This window comes from Photinus pyralis, unplaced genomic scaffold (assembly GCF_008802855.1).
Source record: "Photinus pyralis isolate 1611_PpyrPB1 unplaced genomic scaffold, Ppyr1.3 Ppyr1.4_LG2, whole genome shotgun sequence".
NCBI lineage: Eukaryota > Metazoa > Arthropoda > Insecta > Coleoptera > Lampyridae > Photinus > Photinus pyralis.
In genome coordinates, this window is record NW_022170403.1 from 6,806,564 (window position 1) to 6,828,028 (window position 21,465).

Genomic DNA, 21,465 nt, shown 5'->3' on the forward strand with positions numbered 1-21,465 from the left:
AAATGGGCTATGGAGAGAATTCTACGAAATTTGTTGTGTACATACTTAATAAGTAAAGGAGCAAAATTGTAGAACACATTTTTTCAAATCAAATCACTATTCAAACAAAGCTGTAAGAACTGCTTTGAAAATTGGTCTTTCGGGTATCTCCCACCTACGAGTGACTTTTCGAATTTCGCATGTAGTTGGTTGAAAATGTCGCAAATAGCAAAAAAATAAAGATTGTGGGTGGCTGCGGGTAATGGGATCTTTGAAAATGTTAGATATTTAAGTAGAGTTCCATAACATCATAAGAGCATTTTTCTGAGTATCAATGTATACAGTATAGTATCGACTTAAATTGTTAGTTAGTCAGTTCCAACGATGTATACCTAGTCTAGTCAAGACTATAGGCTATTGAGAAAATCCAAGTGCTAAAAGCATTTTGTGTAACAATTGTATTACCATGATTTTCCCCTACTTCGACCCCCCTGAATCCGATTTGTCTGTTGCCAAGTCTGAAAATGGAAAATGGACCATTGCCTTTTTTGCATGGCCACCTCACTATTACCTATAACTTATTTAAGATTAGAATATAACCTATATACCTACCAAAAAACACCCTGTAAGCTATTTTTTTAATGTTTCATAGTACATGTATTTATTTGACTTTTACTTAACCCAGGATAAAAGATATAAACCTGGAATCAAAATTTAAGTAATAATTTTGACAATATACTCACGCTTGCAAATGACCAATTTTTCTTACAAATCGAAATATCTTTAAAACTACTAGTTTTTCGAATATTAACCAGGTAAGGCATGGCTGTTTGTGATTATATAGTGGGTTGAGTGGGAAGAGTAGCAAATTGCTAACACTCCGCCCACTATAAAATAAAGGCAATAAAATAAATAATAAAAAAGACGTACAATTACACGTAGAATTCAAAAATGCATTCAAATACAGAGGGTTCTATTTAAAAAAGTGTACCATTTTGGCGCCATACTTCGTGGGCGCACCCTGTATAATTTCAAATATTTTTAAAATGTGGAGAATATTCAACCATATCACAATACAAAAGCACTCTATCGAAAAATATGATCTTCAAGGCACTAAAGTTACTCCGCGCAATCGTTGACTCACCCTGTACATTACTTTTTGTGGCACATGTCTATAGATCGGTACCGCTTTTTCCCTTGTTTTGTTTTGAATATTTTAGGTTAAGGTGAAGTGTTTATGTGTACTTTTGATAATAGTAATTATGTAAGCAATAGTGATAATTATGATTTGTGTTTCCTTTTTATTACTTTCATGTGTGAAACTGTTACTTATTCCAGCATAGTAAGAATGTTCAGTGTTGTGCTATCAATTCTATATTTTTATGTTGCAGCCGTTCAACAGACTTTGAAGTACATCGAAATTGGTTGGCGATTACATCAAACTTACCTATAGACAAATGGTATTACGAAGACACGTCACAATGGACACTGGATTACCCACCACTATTTGCTTGGTTCGAGTATTTTTTGTCGAGAATTGGTTATTGGTTTGATCCACAAATGTTGGTACTGAATAACCATAATTATGCATCTTTTAAAACTATATTATTCCAAAGACTAAGTGTAATACTTACAGATGCAATTTTCGCTTATGGATCTTACAGGTAATTTTATTATTAGTGGAAATTACTTACTCTCCTTTTACTGCAATGCTTTGCGCCATGCCGTTTGATGCTGTTCTAATTAGAATCGGCCTTAACTCCATTAAAGTGTATGAAGTAATGCGGACTAGCAGGGCATTGTTCTTTCACATTCTCAATAAGTGGGTATAGTATATGCTACTACTGCTGTTCAGATCAAAGTTTAAACTGTTTGAAGTTTGAAATGTTCCAACACAACTAAAATTGGGATTGATAAGATACAGGCTGAGATGTTGGAACCAAGGTTGGAGCATTGAATTTAAACCATTGGGCCGTATGAATAAAAGTAAGCAAATGCTTATACTTGCAAAATTCAAAGTAAATACTCGTAACTGCCCCTTCATACTGGTCTGTTTAGCATGGTTTAGCAGCGCTGCACTGCGTTCTGTCCTGCTTAGAAGCGCGCTGCTAAGTCGCTCAGTGCGAAGGAGCACTTACGAGTATTTACTTTGAGTTTTGGAAGTATAAGCATTTGCTTACTTTTATTCATACGGGCCATTGACTCAATGTTTGAATGCTGTGTCTGCAGTATATTCAAAGCTCGATTCAAAGTTTAAATATAATTAACTTGAACTTCCAAAGGCGACTCGACAGCAACTCATTTTTTTATGTAGGTAGATTAGCAATTGACATTTCTGTTATAGATAATTATGCAATACAAATGTTTTTAGAAAAATTGTTTGAAAATGACCAAGGGCCTAACTGCCAAACTCTAGGTGCAATATTTTTAAATAGTGCATCATTGCAAACTGCATTTACAGGTGTTAGGTACTCATTTTCTCTTCAAATTGACAGCAAAGATCGGTGCAGTATGATATTTGTTGACAGTTTGAATCTTACCTGCAGCTGTATGCTGTTACCAAACTTTAGATCCTAGACCATATAGTACATGGACTGCTAATGGTAACTAAAATATGGTCAAGGACATCGCTTGGGTATGTGAGTTTCCGGGTGAACGAGTCTGGCCGAAATTGTCCGCTGAGACACGGTTTGACGCTGTCAACCTATAAATTAACAAACGTCAATTAATTAATCGCCTAGATATGGCAAAAAAGCAAACCTATTCTTATTTGCGGACGTATAGAAGAATAATCAAGAATATTTAAAGCTTCCTGTACTACACGTTCCATAAAAGCTACTCATTACGCAATCCGAGTAGTGTTCATACAACTTTAGTTTACCCTGAGATTCACATACCCACGACTACAGTGCCCTCTATCCGTGACCACCCATTTTGTATTGAAAGCATAGGGCTAATAGCAGTCCATGTACTATATGGTCTAAGCTTTAGATTCAAATTTTAAACTCGAACTTTTAGTTGTTGAAATTTGAGTTTAAATTTGGAACTGTGCGCATCTGTTCACAAATTAGGATTAAACTTTAAGTCAACCTCAAAATCATCAACTGATTCCGAGGCTGATTCAAATTAGAAGGCCAGCATGAGGATCTCAGAAACTAAGAGATTAACTGCAATAAGTCAGCTGTTATGCTATTTGGTCGAACGTCGATTATTAACACGCTCAAGCATGCAATAATTGTTAAGTCCAACGGGGCAATATTACCAGTCGTTAAAAATCTTGGATTGATTTTTGACTCCCAATTGCGATTCAAAAAGCATATATCTCAAATAATTAATAAAGCGTTTACAAATATTAAACTAATATGTAATAGCCGATTTCTTATTAATCGTAGTATTAAGGTTATGCTTTGCGAATCCTTAGTGCTTTCCCAATTTAACTATTGTGATAGTGTGTATGGCCCATGTATCGACAAAAGAGACTACAATCGAATTCAGAGAATGCAGAATTCTTGCCTTAGACTAATATTTGATATCCGAAAATATGACCGGATCACACATAAATTAAAATCCCTCCAATGGCTTGATAATTATGAACAACAGAAGAATATTACATTCTGCCTGTTTGTTCCATGGCATACTTCAAACCAAAATAAATCATATTTATTTGAAAAGGTAACATACAGAGCTGACGTCCATAATGTCAATGTTAGAGATCGGTTTTTTATAACTATACCTACTCATAAAACGTCACTATTTAAACGCTCCTTTAGTTACAATATTGCAAAGACGTATAATGAATGGGGGTTTACAGTGTAGTTGAATTCCGCAGTTATAATTTAATAACCGTGTACCTGAAACCATAAAACATTTTCTCTGTTTCGGTGTTAGAATACGTCATTCTAGCACGTATTTTAGTGTTAGTCTGAACAGTGAACTCTATTCTTAAACGATTTTTAGTGACTTTTTTTTTCGACAGTTTGCATTAATAAGTTTGACAGTCGGCTTATCGATGACGGAAGCTGAAATTATGTGCCGTGAACATCCATCATTTCTAAATTACGTAAAGATACGTAATGTAATTAACAATATCGATAATGTCCATGTTAATATACATATGTTACGGTGAGCCGTATGGTTTCGTTGTCATAAATATGTTGTTGATACTTGACTAACCCTACTTGTAGGTATGAACTGATTGCAAGGGCAAAGTAATTATCATAAAATGAAGACCTCGAAATATACTGTAAAGGAAACCATTTTTATTAAAATGAACACATTTTTGATATCGTAAGGTAAGCTGTAAGTTGGGTAAAATAACTCCAATTGTTAGGTGCAAACAATTCTTCACGGCTAAATTATTTCAGTTACTATAATCGGATAACTTTGGTGAAAGATCCACATCGAAAGCTACATCATTCACATAAGGAGTTTTTGTCAAGATTGAAGCGGAATTTCCTCTACTAACTGACTGAAGCCAAATTGCGTTACACTTCGTATGCAGTTTGAGATTTCGGGAGCCCATTTTGTTTACAGTATGATATCAGAAGCCGTGCTAGCTTTAGCAACCTACGTCAATACGATTGATCGAGTGACTGCGCTCACTTGTCAGTAATACATAAGTAATGCGGAATCAGAATAAAACAGAAAGTATACTAAACTAAACACTTGCTTAACTGTACAAAATTATACATTATGAAGAGGTGTTGTAATTATTCTAAATAGTAATTGTAACGGTCGAATTTACTCCTGCATTGACTGAAATGCCGGGCAGATTTTGCTCCGACACATTAGTATTTTCCGGGTTACTTAATTCAGGCTGTATAAAACCAGCATTGGAACTAGAAGCTGTTGCTGGAAGAGCAGTAAAGGTAGACTGTCTAACTGATGGAGGTCCACCACTGTTTGACAACATTTCGGCAACTTCCATTTCTTGGGTACAAACCCTACCGATAATCGTTTCAAAAATGCTTGAAACTTCATAAATTTTGAAATGTCAACGTTTTGTCGGATGTTTATCATCAATCGAAGCATCGAGTATGTCTTCCATAATGTAGAACTTTTGTAAGTCTTACTAAGAATTTCGAAGTATGCAAGCAAAAATTTTCTGTGAGGGTTTGTACCTTGTTTTCAATGCGCCAAGATTCAAATTGTTCATACTCCTTTTGGTACTCATTTTTAGACTTGGATGGCACCAAATCATTTACCGCATTATCAGCTAATTCACGCAATTCCGGTGGTGTTGAAGTTAGTTCTTCGTCTGACATTGTAGGCTCTTTAGTGAAATGTAGGTAATGGATTTTATTTTTCAAATCTAAAGATAATTTCGCAAAAATATCTCGTGAAGAAATTTGAAAGATCGGTTACTATGGAAACCAAGCAAATAGTCAGTACTGCCAACACAATTTATATCGAAAATATTTTTAAATTTATCCATAGGTAATTAATAAACAATGCGAAACGAGCCCGAAACAGAGAAAATAGTATAAAACATTCGTTGCAGAAGGCCTTCTAAGCACTCGTTCATTCGAACCCTCGCCGCTACGCGGCTCAGGTTCGAAACTTGAACTCGTGTTAGAATAGAGGGCCTTCTGCAACTTATGTTTTAATATACTATTTTTGGACAATAATAGGATGGAATGGATAATAACATTTTTTTTTTTTTTTTTTTTTGAATTTTTACATTAAAGGTTGAAAGTTGGGTTAACACATTTCAAAAGAACGGGGGGAAAAAATGAACTTATAAAAGTATTGAAACTATTAAGATGACTACATATTTAAATTATTTAAGTAAAGTTTAAATTCGAGATCATGCAGACGGCATGTCTCGAAATGATTCTTCAACCTTTAATGTAAAAATTCAACCCTCCGGTTGGTTGTCTTAACAAGGCTTGATAATAATTTCGTCTTGAAACTTAGGACAACCTTTCCGTTTTAACCACCCTTCAGGTTTTTTCACTTGGCTTCGGCCAGTTAATAATTAAAAAAACAACATGTTCGTCTTATTCGTCTTCAACGTTTGTAATTTACCGTTTTCCTGTTAACTTTCACATCGCCTGATGATGGCAGTACGCCGAAACTATAGTCGCTGTTATTTTTAAAAACTTCAACGAATAAAACTATATGGGGAAGGTTTAGAGATTTTTGATAACATAATATGGATAATAACATTTTTATTTGACGTTAAAATTCGGAACGCTGTAAATTGGTAACTGCATCATAATGTGTTTTCCATCGAGATCTCCGAAATTGGTGAACTTCTGTCGAAAGAGGTCGAGGTGAAGCACATGCTTGGGCACTTAATTTCGGCTAAAGGACAGTAAATCGATGTGCATCAGCGAGGTTTTATCAACGACCATTCGGAATGGCAGATTTTAAGCCAGTCGGTACTCCAGTGGGTCTAGGTACGAAGCTTTTAAAGAGGGGAGCCCCGTAGACTTCAAATTCCCGTACCGTGAACTCCTGGGAATAAGTCGGAAGGTTCCTTCAGAAAATCGACTTGACATGTCCGTGCTAGAATATCTGAAATACCAACTAATAAAATAATTATTGTATTCTTTCACGATAAACACTTACCGCACTTACGTACCACGTAGTGTGTAGGTCATATTTGAGCTTGTACAGGTACTTTGAACAAATACAAGTGCTTGTAAAAGGTCCACTAAGGAGTAGCCTGCTTTAGAGGTTATGACAATAAATCGATATATTTCGTTTAGCAACTTAACCTGAATAATAATTTCTGTTCATTCCGTACGGAGTAACACAAATTGTCGCAATCTCGCTCTGTTAAAACAGGTAAAAAAGAATATTACACCCAAAACACACATAAAATACACCTGAAATCTGTCAAGTTGAATTAGGAAATCGGCCTACCATGCAGTGTTGCCATAATTCTCAGCACGGCTTGTAATTATAGACGGCTGTGAAGCAGTTAAACATCCCTCTCAAAACGTCAAATGTGACAAACGTCAGACCCCATATATATAAGAGAAGTATATGGATAACCGCCTATGATTGCAATGTGCAAATTGTTCGCCATAAAAGAGAGCTGCCCTATTCCTTAGTCCTGAACTCTGTATTTATGCGCAAACTCCCCAAGTAAATATTTACTTCTCTCCGCCTACTTTTAAGTAGCGCCAATTTCAAATTTCATAACCTATAACTCGAAAATAGGGTTAAAATTTTATTAAACCATTATTGTGTGCAATTACCATATGTAAACACAACCACGCACCATTCGGAAACTTCACCCAGACTTCTATTCGCTTCATGCAGGTTCATATTCACCACATTGGCCCCATTCCACCTGCCGACTCCTATCACTATTGTCTGATCCTGTGATGTCTTTAGATAAGTATACTAGCTGGCCGAGGCCCACCCTCCCAAGACCAATCGCCGCCGAAGCGTTTCTTACCTGTTGACTATATCGCTTCGATTCCCCTACTAGCATCTTCACCGATCAGCGACGACAATTTGAATCTTCCCTTTTTTGTGCCCTCAACATTGTTTTCGGCACACAAGGATTCGGGACCTGCAGTCAATGGCCTACTTGAATGATTTCACTGCCAACTCAAATCAGCGCTCACGTGCCACCCAGTGCGTTCTGGTTCAAGGTACTCCGTATCGTTCTGCTTGGAAACTGTAGCATTTTCACGGAGAACTTTCGAGCTTCCTCAGCGGAGTTTGTTTACGGTTACACCCTTCAACTTCGAAGGCAAACTTTGTAACGATTTAGAAACTTAAATTGCAATTGAAATAATATACCTATAGGGATTATATCTTGAATATAACTTGAAATTGGATAAGTTCGCATCAGCTATAATATAAAGTGATACATTACCAATGTTCAAAGAAACACAATTAAATTAAAGACATTTACTGATTTTAAAATAAAATTAACATTGTCGAGTTGGAAATCTTTTAGGTGTTAAGTGACCCCCATATAACTTCGTGCCCCCATCATGCTTGCGTGCATCCAAAGCAATGCAGTCATAGCGGTTAAAATGACGAGAACACAACCTTGTTTTTACATCATCGAATTCCGATAGTTCACATACTTGCAGTCACCAATTCTTGTTGCTTTTTTCACTTGGGAATCTAATAACAAGTATGGCATAAATGAATTGATTGCAGATAATTGCATTGTAACTTACTTGTGCCATGAAACCGAAGAATCCACTTTCCCACAAGTACCTGCATTTCTTTATTTCTAAGTAATGAACACACTAAAATTGCCAAACATTAGGTATTCCTTTACAATTATTGTGTATCACTTACGTATACTGATTTATATAACTATGAAAGGCTTCTTTACTATTAAAATTAAACAAAAGTTCAATAACTCATAAACTAAACAAACAATTTAACCTCAATCCGTTATGTCAAACTGGAGTAAATGCTTGGTAAATAACACTACATAATAACAGGCAAGCGCATTAGCGCCTAGTTCCCAACTAATGACAGAAGTATATTTCCATCCACTAACGTTGGCGATAGGCGTGTCCACTCGTTTATCCATATACTTCTCTTATATATATGTCAGACCCTCGGGTAAGGTTGCCAGCTCACTTCTACGTGATTGGTTGTAGGTTTGTGACGTATTTAGTCTGAAGCGTTTCAAATTCGGACTAAAAACACAGCTTTTCAATAATTTATTTTGGGTTTTACTCGCAAATAAAAATTGAGGACACACGGGTCTTTTTATTTTTAATGTACTTTGTGGATCAGAAATAAAAAATGAAGGCGGGATGAGCCCATTACCATCTCATTTAAAACATTTATCCGAATGTCTTTTTAAAAAACGCTTGCGCCTTGTACTCCTTGCACGACAGCATTAAGTTCCATCGTTAACATCATTATTGCTAGGTATAATTTTTAGCGCATTTTTGAAAAAAATACGCTATTAATATTCGTCATTGCTGGCAGGCCGGCTGTCCGCGTTAGATCTCCACAACTACAATAGCTAGAGACTTCAAATTTTCACTAAAAGCTTTCTGCTATAGTGTAGATCATATATATATGGTGTAGATGTGCAGGCACTACTCTATTTTGAGTTAGAATCGATAATTGAAGAAAATAATTTCGATATGGGTTTCGGAGGTGCTATAATTTTACCGTTAGATAGCGCTACCAGTATAAAAACTTATTATTTACTTTCTGATTTGTTTTACAAAATGAAGACGTACCGTCAATTGAAATTAAATAAAATTAATTATTTAACGCAGCCAAAATTACTCGTGAGATCGATAATTTTAAACTTCGCTAATAAAATACTGACCTGCATTACCAAAAATGCGCTTTAATCATGCATATGCTGATTTACAACTTGTTTTTAAAATTTTTTTTTAGGTTTTCATTTGTGTCCTCATACTGAATGGTTTTTATTATCGTATAGTTTTTTATTTACTTGCTAAAAGTGCTAGGTTTTTTTTATGTCTTGGTCTCTTGTTGTTAATTTCATATGTAGGGGGTTGAGTTGTAGAGCAGACGGAATAACACGGTTTATTCCAGTCTGAACTTTGCCCCATTGAGTCACCCATTTTGTAATGTAATGTATAACATCTGTTCTTTGTATAATGTGTGCTCAATAAATGTCATTATTATTATTAGATAGGTAGGTAGTTTAAATTTGGCAAAGGTGCGTATTTTGATGTTGAATAAAATGTCGTTTTGAAACTGAAAAAATTTTGACTATTTTCCGCTATTTTCCTATAGATATCCTGAAAAAAACTAAATTTTGCAAAATCATTTTTATTTTAATGCAATAGGTAAAGTGAGAAACGGAGCTGCAGTTCGCACTTTGCCTGCCTCTCTTTAGGGATTTCGCGAAATGCCTAAACATGCAGGCAAAGTGCGAAGGCTTCGTCATTTCCCACAGATTGCGCATACAGCGTTGCCATTGGATGGTAAACGACGCGACGATTGCGATTTTATTTCAGTACTCGCACGGATGTATAATTAATAGCAGAGGTGATCTCGGTGGCCGCTCATCGCGTGGTTCATTTTATGTCGTCTGCTAAGTTAGACAAGGACAGACAACTAGATTGGCGCGGCCTCGGGCGCGGCAGTTAAAGATTTACAATTTGAAATCACGTCAGTTGGTAGGTTTTTCTTTACAAGGACCGGAAAACATTATTTTTTATGCTAAGAATTCAGTGTAATACAGAAACTAAATATTTATTTTCTAAAACAATATGCACTTATGAATTTGTAACTTTGATTTTTTCTTATTTATTGCAGACATCTTTTATGTTTTCCTTGCTCTTGTCTGTAATATACTATTAACTCGCATGCAGGTATAGTAATAAACCGCTTTAGCTATTACATCGTCCCGATGTTCTTGACACTGAAATTGTATTAGTTTGTTTTCGTGAACTGAAAAAAAATCTTCCAGTGTATTGTCGAAGACATCAACAGAGTCGATATGTTTAAACATCACACTTTCTAACTTCTTTAATAAATTATGAATAGGTTTATTGGGATGATTCAGCCATCCTCGAGATTTTAATTCAACTAACTCAGCTTCGGGAGCTAAAACATGAGTAGGTTTGGGATTATACAGCAGCTCCCGACAAAATTTGCAGCTTGATTCTCGATATAGCTTTTTACAAATAAAACCAGTTAAGTAATAAATAATGCAATCTAGTGTTTCAGGTATATCGACATCGTAAATAGGTGCCACGGTGTCTTCAGAATCCTCCCAAAATTCTCCTTCAAGAAGCCCATCTAATTTACCCTTGATTTTTTCAATATGCTGAGCTTTGTTAGCAGAGTCATTGTCACAAAAGATAGCTTTAAAATTTGTAATAGACAGCACCGTGTTTTGTGATTCGTCTTCGTCATTCGTGCAATTGCCAAATTTTGGAGGTTTCAGCAGCTTATAAGTCGATAATAAACGATATACATGCATAAACGTCACCATTGTAGGGTGATCATTATCACAACCAGCTTGTCTAATTGTTCCAAAAAAACGCTGCAATTTAAATACATTACCTACGTACACAATCAAGCAAAAAACCTGTACCTCTAAGGGATCTTGATTCATTTTGCTAGTAAGCACATAACTGAATGTTCGCGTTTTCAGAAGATAATTGCACAAATCCATAGTAGATGAAATAGTCACACGAAGACCTTCAGCAGTGGAGCTTGATAAAAAATGATCTTTTGTAATTTTTTTCTCAACTACCATATTCTCCCAATGGTTAATAAAATTTAAATTCTCTCGAAGTACCTATACACATATAGATTAAATGCATCCCCTTTTTAAAAATTTGTTAGAATTACTTCAAAATCTTTACTTCCACTGATAATGCCTTCACCACTACGACGGCTGTTCAAAACATCGAATAAATTATTGATTCTCCTGGTAAATGAAATTGTACAATCGGCATTTTTAAGTCTATCACAACGCCTCTGATAATGGATGAGACCTTCGGCAACAGAATTACTAAAAATCTAAAACAAAAGGAAATTATGACATATACCTATCACTACCTAATAATATTGTAAAAGTATGTAGATATGTGAAATTGATACCTGAGTTGCAAGTTTTACTCTCATTTTCATAAAACCGTTTGGATTTATATGCATTTCGGTTATTTTTGGACACACTCTTGTGTTGTTACTTTGTGTTTGATCTAGTTGTAGTAGAATTTTATAATACTCCCAAAGTATTCCACCTTCAGGCGTCTAAAAATCATAATTTAGGTAGATATGGTATACATTTTCATAACAAATACATACTATTAGAGCGTTGTTGTTCAAAAATCGGTTTCTTATGCACTTTATAAGATGAGGGGTATCGGAGAAAAAATATAGGTCTCTTGAATCATCCACTGGATGAATAACTTTATTAGTTGTGTTGGACAACTTCCCTGAAATTCCAAATTCCATCCACATCTTCCTATTTGTTGATGCACCATCACAAACCGTGCCATGAACTTCCGCTCCACAATTCTCCAATTTTTTTATAATTTCTAATACTAACTGTGCAAGGCAGCTTCCTTTCGTGGGACCCTTAGTAGCATACACTGCTATTGGTTGGGTAAAATTATCAGCTAATGATGACCACATAAATACTAAAGCATGGTCAGCCTGTTGGCCAGTGACTGTTTTTGATGTATTTTCATGTTCTGCGCCGAAATCTTCTGCTCCAATTAATTTAAGATTTTTTACATTTAGCTGAATATTAACGCGCACCGACATCTCATCAAATATCAACATACCTTGCCTTGCAAATTTATTTTTTTCTTGTATTTTCATCTTAAATGCTTGGAAAAATTCTTCGTCAAGTCCACATTTGAGTCTTACTCGCGACAAATATGTACGCACCGTTGACACAACGGGAAGAGGTACGATTTCATTTTTTCTTAAAAAAGCGTACGATTTTGGGCTTTTAATATGAAGAAGTAAACACATAAGTAACCAACTAGAAGAATAACGCCTAGACGTTTTCTTTTTGTACCTAGCCATCTTAATGCATTCCATCAGTAACATTTTTTGAGCGGAAGGTAAATTTTCCATCTGATCAATTTTTTTCTGCACTTCTTCTTCATTCAGGGTTTTCATTTTCGCTTTAGCTTCTTGTAACTCCTTCCTTGCTTGAATTAGTCTATAATGCAGTCTTCGTTCACGTTTACGACAGTTGGCTGAATTTTTCAAAAAGCGGTCTCGTCTCGACATGGTGACCTTTGTGACTTTTTTTTTTAAATAAGCGATTGCTTTTTTGGCATTTTTACACAAACAACAGTAGTTCACTCCTTTGAGTAAACGTTCATCGGTAGTATTCAACAGGTAACTACAATTTCCATGTCTCACGCTTTTAGAAAATTCATCTTTGTGATATCGTGTCCTGCTGAAGTCTATGCTATCTCCGATTATTATTATTAATCCGTAACATATAGGGAGTAGATCAAAATCAATCAACATTTTTTCAAAATCAGCAATCGAATTAATCTTACTATTTGAATCTTCAGTTAAACGGACATGCAAATGTTGAAAAATGAAGAAGTTTATAAAAGATTTACACAGCACAATTTTCTTTGAAATTACGATATCATTTTCTACAACATCTGTTTTAAAAAGTGCTATAATGTCTTTATGGAATTGTAAGGTCCACGACGCAGACGGCAAGGTAACGTTATTCTTCGACAAACTATCGAATATTGTGACTAACCAAGATTTATTATATTCTGAGTTATTGCCTTCGTATATCTTTTCAACTAAAAGGAAATTAGAAATCAGTGGAATAACTTAGGCAATGCAATTTAAGTTTTTAACATTCCCACAAATGATTAAAAGACCCATCAAAAAAGAAAAAATTGGCGAAAGCTTAACTTTGGACAGGGATTTTAAGTGCATTTTCAGTCATGTTTATATAAATATCAGACAAACGGGCATACGGACAGACATACGGGCTCCGTACTGCTCAATAACTCGCCGAGACCTATCTAACGGCACCTCAACCAAGCCTCTAGCACTTACCGTTCCGGAGATATAAAATATCGGACAGACAGACAGACAGACAGAGAGACAGGCAGACAGACATTCCGAGCCTAATAGTGCATTTCAGTTTTTTCTGAAAATGCACTAAAAACAGAACTCTGTTTCTGGGCAAGAATTTGACAAATACCTACCTTCATTGGCACCTAATTCATTATTTTTTTTACGTTTCAGGTCATATGTACATTCGCCTCGTTCGATTACCCTCCTTTTCTTTACCGGCTTTTTCGACAAATAGGTTGGACAATTAGGCCAAATAGATGGTACTGCATTTTCTCTCAAGCGCGGGATTTTCAGTGCATACTAAACAGAACAAAAATAACATTCCTACAGTAGGTAATTCATGGCGACCTGCGGAACTGGTATTTACTTCCTGAATTTAAAAAACTTACTGAATATGTTTCTGTGACGACTTCACGTATGACATCGTCTTTAAAAAAAGGTTTTTCGCACAAAGCGTCATTAATCGTTAATTTTTTATCCGCTCGGGGAATACGTTGACTCCACTCTTCTAATTTGTTTTTAGGCACTTTAAATAAGGATACTTTCTCTGAACTTCCGCTATATCCACTGTGACATCCAGGTGCAAAACAATACCTTCGTGCCATTGTAAAAAGTTGCAAAAAAAGCCCATACACAAGTTTAAGGAAGTGCGACCGTATATCACTGGCGCAATGCAGTATAAATGCACAAGTGATTTCGCGCCAAGCTAGTTGTCTGTCTCTGTCGCTGCCTCTCCCTCGCACACAGACCACACTCAATCGCCGTTTGTTTGCACCGAAAACATAGCTCGCCGGATCACCTCTCTATATTATACATCCGTGGTACTCGCTAAATATTGCGCTTACGTTAAGACTGCATTTCTTCTATGGTTTCTCTGTTGAGCAAAGCTTTGGATGTACTGTGGAGAATAGGGGAAGGTACTAACGCGACGGTTTTACTTTTGGCACCGCTGTACGCGCAATCTGTGGAAAATAACCGAGCATTCTCACTTTGCCTGAAAGTTTAGGCATTTTGCGAAATCCCTAAAGAGAGGCAGGAGAAGTGCGAACTCGAGTTCTATTTATCACTTTGCCTGCTGCAATGGCCATTTCGCAAAATGCCTAGTGATTTTGCAAAATGCCGGGTTTCGCAGTTTGCCGGTAACATATATAAATAATAGTAATTATTATTATTATTACCATGAAACAATTTACAAAAAATATGGTAAGTAAATCCTTTTTACATTTTTGAAAGTTTATAGTAATGTACCTACATACCAAAAATAAATAAATTAACTCCAATAACATAATATAAAGTTTATGTTCATTTACCAAAGAGGCGCTTTGGATACATTCAAGCTCGCATTCAATATTTATCGGGCGGACTGTTAGCACAGATTCTTGATAAGGGTGTTGTGAGAAGGTAAGAAGAGCATGAGACCGGCGGCGGTCTAAAAAGATATTTCAAAATAAATGGCACATTATTATGACCACTTTTTTCTGTCTACAAGATGCTACTTTTAAATTTTAAGTCTGACGTTTCGTCTGCGGTTAACCATCATTAACTTTGATTTTAGGCTATCATCACAAAAACGTTGATTTTGTGGTCGCTTTTGCGGCCATAAAGTTTCACTTTATTGTGCGCTTCTGTCAAACTTTATTGTACACATTTGTCAAACTATACTTATTTGAAACTGATGTGTGAGAAACAGTAATCTGTTTGATACAAAGCGTCTATCTGGTCTAGCCCTATCAAGAAATGGGCCATCCACGTGCGGTTTTTTTTCATTTTCGGACTTGTAGGAATGTTTCACACTATTTTGCATAATCACAATGTTCACATTTAAAATAATAGTTTGACGTTTCAATCTTTGCTGCTTGCAGACCTTTTTGAAGTGTAGAACCAAAACATGAGGAAGATGTTATTGCTTAGGTATATTATTATACGAAGAATCGCCAGCAATTAACCGAGAACACAAGTAGCTACATATACCTACCATCAAAGTATGGTAATCAGGTTTCTAATAATTGTACAGCATGATTGTTAACTATAAGGTCTTGGAAGCCACAGTTACGAAGGACCTATTGCATTTGACATTATTTATTAAAATCTTGTGCAACGGAGGAAGTTGCGATTGTACTTTTACTCTCAAAAACGCCTGCTCTTATATCATATATGACTTAAGGTCGCAACGCTTGCAGCTTCCAAAATTTCATTTGGGGTATTTGAACTGTCGCTATCACCTATTTTGATACGCACAAAACACACGCAAAGATGCTAATTATAATTTATTACATACGACAGGAAATGCTTTGTTTTTAATTATCTAAGATAACTATAATTTTCAGAAAAAATATCTTTATCAGCAAATTTTTGAATTCTTTTTGATGATCGCCTAAAAAATGTTGTGTGCACCTTGGCCAAAAGTGATTTGTTAGGCCTCATCTGAATTGCGGCCTCGGCTACCGCCTCGGCCACAAACAGCAGCTTCGGCCAAAAAATATCACAATACGGCCTTGGTACACAAATAACTATTTTTCTTATGGTAGTAATTTTTACTTTTTATGTCATTTGATAGATCCAGGGTAGAAAGTTACACCATTTTCAGCGTCGGGTTTGGTTGGGAGGGGGGAAGGAAAGTTGGATAATTAGGAATTTTAATTAGTTGTTCTTAAATATTCAGCAAAATATGTGGTTTAGTGCGAAAAGTGTCGTATACAACAATAATCTATAGTAAATTGCGAACAAATGGCCTTGTATATAATTTTGCTAAATTGAACCGTTCCAGAGTTACGGAGGGTGTAACAGTAGATATTTTTCATCTTTCTTTTTAGATTCTTTTAGAAAAAATATGAGATTATCACTAAGGAAACTAATTTTTTTGTTAAAACAAATTGCTCTTTAGTGACCGGTGGTATATTAACTGATATGTCCTTGAAGGAACGATAACTTTACCACCTTCTTAAGGGGAACCATTTTTTAAAGAGACCATGAGGGACAGTAATCCCTGGGGAAGTTGCAGGATGTGTTGTTATTGCTCTCAGGTGTTCGACAATCTTCCATCCCCACTTCAGCGGGTTCTTCTTCTCATGCAGCTACTGCTACACCTGATGGTAGGTTCTAAATGAATGTTCTGCCTGGTAGCTGCTGAAGTGGGGAGAAGCGCATCCAACTAGAACAGTGAATGTATAGGATGCTTTGAAATAGCCTGCAAAGTAATCCTGGTAACTAAAACAAGCCAGATCTTCAGTGTTCTTTACTTCCAACATAATTTCATTTTTCCAGAAAATCGAACAAATACGAATAATGTCTACTTTTACACCCTCCATAACTCTGGAATCGTTCACTTGAGCAAGATTATACACAAGACCATTTTTGTTCGCAATTTAATGTACCTAGATTATTTTTGGATATCGTACTTTTCTCGCCAAACTCCATAGTTTTATAAATATTTAAGAAAAACTCCAAAAACTACTAATTTACCAACTTTCCTCCCCCCTGCCATTCAAACCCTACGCTTAAAATGGTGTAACTTTTTACCAAACAATATGTAGACTGTATAGAACAATTTGCAGTTGATGGGAAACTTTTACTTTGGATGTTGAGGTTAAGCCGTTTTTTCGACTAATTGCACTGTACTATTAGTAAGATACACTGGCACAGTTTAAAAAAACGTTTGCTATTGTAAAACGCCAGAGCTAAAGCACTGTTTAATATATTTCAGATGCTCCCAAATATTTAGGAAGAGTTGGAAGTCTCAAGCAGTTCTACCCCTCTTGTTGTTGACCAACGTTGGATTATTATTGGTAGACCATATTCATTTCCAATATAATGGGATTATGTTTGGATTTTTGCTATTATCGTGCGCCAATTTATTTCAGGTAAGTTTGTATAGTACCATTGGATTCATGAAAATGGTATAGCTTTTGATTTCACACCTCCCTTTTAAGCGGTAGACATAAATCTCTATATATATATCATACAATTGCACGGTTGTTCGGGAAATAATTCCTTATTTTCTTCGAGTAATTTAAAACTTTAACCGCATTATTAGTACCTCTGTGAAATGTAATACCACAGCCAGTAATGGCATGTAAAAAAAATCCGATACAACTGAATACCGAACGATCCTTGAGATCTCCGCACATACATAATTTTTACAACACACCTTAAGGGATTGATTCTGTTCCACCAGCTCAGCATACCTTGTAAAACAAAGTTTTGAATCGGCATTAGTTTTACTTTTATTTGAGGTGCCTACATAAAGGATTTCATTTAAATATCTTTACGAATAAAAAATTTGAAATTGCGTATGCGCAAAACAAATTTTTTGATTCGGCATTAGTTTTACTTTATTCGAGGTGCTTACATACAAAATGTCATGCAATAGGTTCATACCTAACGAAGATGAGGCCGGGACATTTCGCCGAATGCCCACAACGCCGACACGATTTTTTGAAGGTCCATATCGCCGACTAGGGACACAACGCCGACCGTGCCCACATCGCCGACAAGTGAACAAGGGACACTAAGCCGAACGTGACCATAACGTCGACTCATACAACACTTCTTAATCAAGCTGGACGGTGTGCAACACCAAGTAGCTTTTGACGTTAGGTTATTGTAGGTTCAGAATATTTTTTTTAACTTTTTTCGAACTACAGACTCATACGAAAATTCTTAATCAAACTGGACGGAGTGTGAAGCAAAGCAGCTTTGGATATTAGGTTATTTGTAGGTTTAGGACATGTTTTTTAAACTTTTTAAAATGCAAACTCATACACTGGACAGAGTATGAGGGGCCTGGATTTTCGAACAGTCGGCGTTGTGGTCACGTTCGGCTTAGTGTCCCTTGCACACGTTTCGGCAATGTGGGCACGATTGGCGTAGTGTCCGTCGGCGAAGTGGGCATGGTCGGCGTTGTGTCCCTTGCACACTTGTCGACGATGTGGGCACGGTCGGCATAGTGTCCGTCGGTGTAGTGTCCCTAGTCGGCGATATGGACCTTCAAAAAATCGTGTCGGCGTTGTGGGCATTCGGCGAAGTGTCCTAGACCCACGAAGATGTCAAAAAATCGGATTGCGCATGCACAAACCAAATTTTAGTTTTATTTGAGGTGCCTACGTACAAAATTTCATTTAAATATCTTAACGGATACAAAAATTGCGATTGCGCAGATACAAAAGTTGGGTTGCGCATGCGCAATTTTTATTAAATCTGCATAGTTACCTGGGGTACGTTCGAAAATTGCAACGTTGTAGTGGTTTATTTAACCTTACATTTTCGAACGTTTTGTTTTGAGTTCATTTGTTATGGTGAAGCGAATGTAAATTTAAATTGTCTTTTTTGTTAATTTTAGGCCAATTACCTGAGCGGAGCATTCTGGTTTCTTGTTTTGTTAAACTTTAAACACATCTACCTATACATTGCTCCTGCTTACTTCATCTACCTCCTAAGAAATTATTGTATCACTTCGAGAAATTTAAGCATAAAAAATGTGATAACAGGGTTTTCTGTACGAAACACAATCTACCTCGGATCAACTGTAATACTAGTATTTGCAGTTACCTTTGTACCTTTCGTCGGTCATATAAATCAGGTAATATGTAGTGTATGTTAAGCAATTGTATTGCTGAGTATTTAATAATTTTAGGTAATGAGCAGATTGTTTCCATTCAAAAGGGGCTTATGTCACGCATATTGGGCACCAAATTTTTGGGCAATTTACAATGTCGCTGATAAAGTGCTGTTTATGTTAGGTAAGATCATAGGTACAGCTAAGAATAAATTATAAATAATAATAATAATGGATGCTGTGTTATTTTTATCTAGGTAGTAATATTATGATCCAAAGGCGGCGTCACCCGACTCTTGGTAAAGGGAAATTAACCATCTTGTGAAGGTAAATTCACTCAGTGGTTCAAGTTAAATCATCCCTTTGTGGTCTTGTATAATAAACTATTGGTCGTGTGTTTGTGTTGTCTTTTTTATTCCTATTCTTAATTCTGAATTAGGATCCCAAAAGAATTTATGTATAAGTCCAGCTATGGCCTCAATTTTGAGGTTTTTTAGACTAATTGTTTAATTTGAAAAATATTCCACATGGCAGATATAAGTTCACCCTCGATTTATACTGTATGCAACACCTTTCAATGAAAAGAAATCCGCCATCATCTGAAGAAAATAAGAGTTCCCAATATCCCAGTTCAAAATGGAAATTAAATACTTTTTTTTAGTATGAGTGACTAAATTATTTTTGAACATGATCCATCGTTCCTCTAAATGGGGTTGAGTGATATCAAAGATTAAGAAAATCGGATCTCAAAGCCTTCCCCATACATTTATTGTGTTGTACTATTAAAACACGACTATAGTTACGGGTGAAGTTAATTATTATTGATGGAAGAAATGGAAGACAGGTTGAAAATGAAAAGAATAGAAGGTGCTGAAGTTACATTTTTGAAAATTTTGACGCATTGAAGATTGGAAAGTGTTGAAACTTAAATTTTATGGCACAGACAAATATTGAAATGCACCTTTTAAGGGCTCTAAAACCGAAGAGGGTGGCCCAATTAAAGACAACCATTCGGACGTTTTAAAGTTGAAAACTGAAAATATAACACATATTGGGAAGGGGTTAAGAATTAATAAATTAAATTCCAGAACAAGCAGACGGTGTGTCTGGACCGTTGACAGTAAAATCGTTTTACGGTCAACGGTCCAGACACTCCACTGTATACAATTGAGGGCACTTTACAAGATCTAATTCTATAAACATTAATAGTGGAATGTGTATTTAAAAACCATTTTAAAATAGTTCCTTTTTCAACAGGTAAGAAAATCGGGCTGGCTGTGTCTGAAGAAGTTGCTGCAATGACTGGAGGACTAGTTCAGGAATTTTCTCATGCCGTTTTGCCCAGTATCACTCCACTTGCAACAATGTTAATTACCATTGTCTTTATGTTACCTGCACTGATGAAATTGTGGTTTGCCGGAAATAATCCTGTTCAGTTTGTGAGGTGCATAATTTTATGCGCTTTGACTTCCTTCATGTTTGGATGGCACGTCCATGAGAAAGCGATACTGATGGCTATCATTCCTTTCAGGTGAGATAACTAGCTTATGTTTTGCAGTTTCGCACTTATTGTTTATTTCCTAATTTGTTTTGTTTGTATATTTTCAGCATCATCAGTATAATGGAGTCAGGTGATGCAAAAGTGTTTCTTATTTTATCAACAGTCGGTCAGTATTCTTTGTTACCCTTGTTATTTCCACAAGCGTTGTTATTAATTAAGTTAATTTTATATGTACTTTACTGTTCCTATGCGTTTTATAGTATGTCTAATTTATACCCGTTTTATGTATGCAAATTTAATTTACCATTACTAAATATGCTAGAAAGTATGTACATATTTGGTCTAATTCCTCTTTTTTTATATGATCACTTTCTTCATTATAGTATAACTTTAAGAACTTATCCTTTTTTGCCTTTATTACTAACTTCTGTTTATTGTTCAATTGGTATAGTATACTCTTGGTTAAAATATTACATATATTTTTTAACAAAATGTGATGCAAAGCATAAGATTTAACATAGATACTTACTACCTGTTTACCCCATCTGCATCTTATAATTTGATGTAACTACCTGTGATTTGTGAAGTTGTAATTGTATGTAGCCATTTTCGACAAGAATAGAACTTTGGGTGGAGTAATTGGCAATAATTCTTGTTTTTGGATTTTGTTTTAATCCTTATTTGTATGTAGGTACCTATTTGTAAATACGAGATATTTTTTTATAATTATTGTTCATATGAAACTCGTAAGTAAAGAGAGTTTCATGTCTAAATATTTAATAATTTTACAAATATTCCATTAAGAATTCCATCATGGAATTCTTAGTGGAATGATAATCACATAATGCATAGTTTATGAATGTTTTATAAATTTACTTTAATTGGTACAGTACAGTCTGCATTTAATTTTGTTTATCAATCAATCAATCAA

The 21,465-nt window shown here is 35.6% G+C and overlaps 1 protein-coding gene and 1 long non-coding RNA gene across 4 annotated transcripts; both read left to right on the forward strand.

Moving 5' to 3' along the window:
- The first annotated feature begins 1,148 nt into the window (after nucleotides 1–1,148).
- Nucleotides 1,149–21,465, forward strand: LOC116163402 (probable dolichyl pyrophosphate Glc1Man9GlcNAc2 alpha-1,3-glucosyltransferase). Of its 3 annotated transcripts, XM_031477305.1 has the most exons (8): nucleotides 1,149–1,243; nucleotides 1,318–1,321; nucleotides 1,371–1,643; nucleotides 17,183–17,339; nucleotides 18,818–19,057; nucleotides 19,112–19,217; nucleotides 20,291–20,564; nucleotides 20,642–21,465. In XM_031477305.1, exons 3-8 carry the CDS (start codon nucleotides 1,540–1,542, stop codon nucleotides 21,048–21,050), a joined length of 1,290 nt encoding a protein of 429 aa, XP_031333165.1. In that variant the 5' UTR covers nucleotides 1,149–1,243; nucleotides 1,318–1,321; nucleotides 1,371–1,539; the 3' UTR covers nucleotides 21,051–21,465. The 3 variants fall into 3 exon arrangements, with proteins under 3 accessions (XP_031333165.1, XP_031333163.1, XP_031333166.1); XM_031477303.1 differs by having other exon boundaries at nucleotides 1,170–1,321; XM_031477306.1 differs by lacking the exon at nucleotides 20,642–21,465 and adding an exon at nucleotides 19,291–19,360 and having other exon boundaries at nucleotides 1,170–1,321; nucleotides 20,291–20,418.
- Nucleotides 3,717–4,681, forward strand: LOC116163421. Its single transcript, XR_004143737.1, has 2 exons — nucleotides 3,717–4,271; nucleotides 4,344–4,681. It is a non-coding gene; the product is annotated as an uncharacterized LOC116163421 (long non-coding RNA).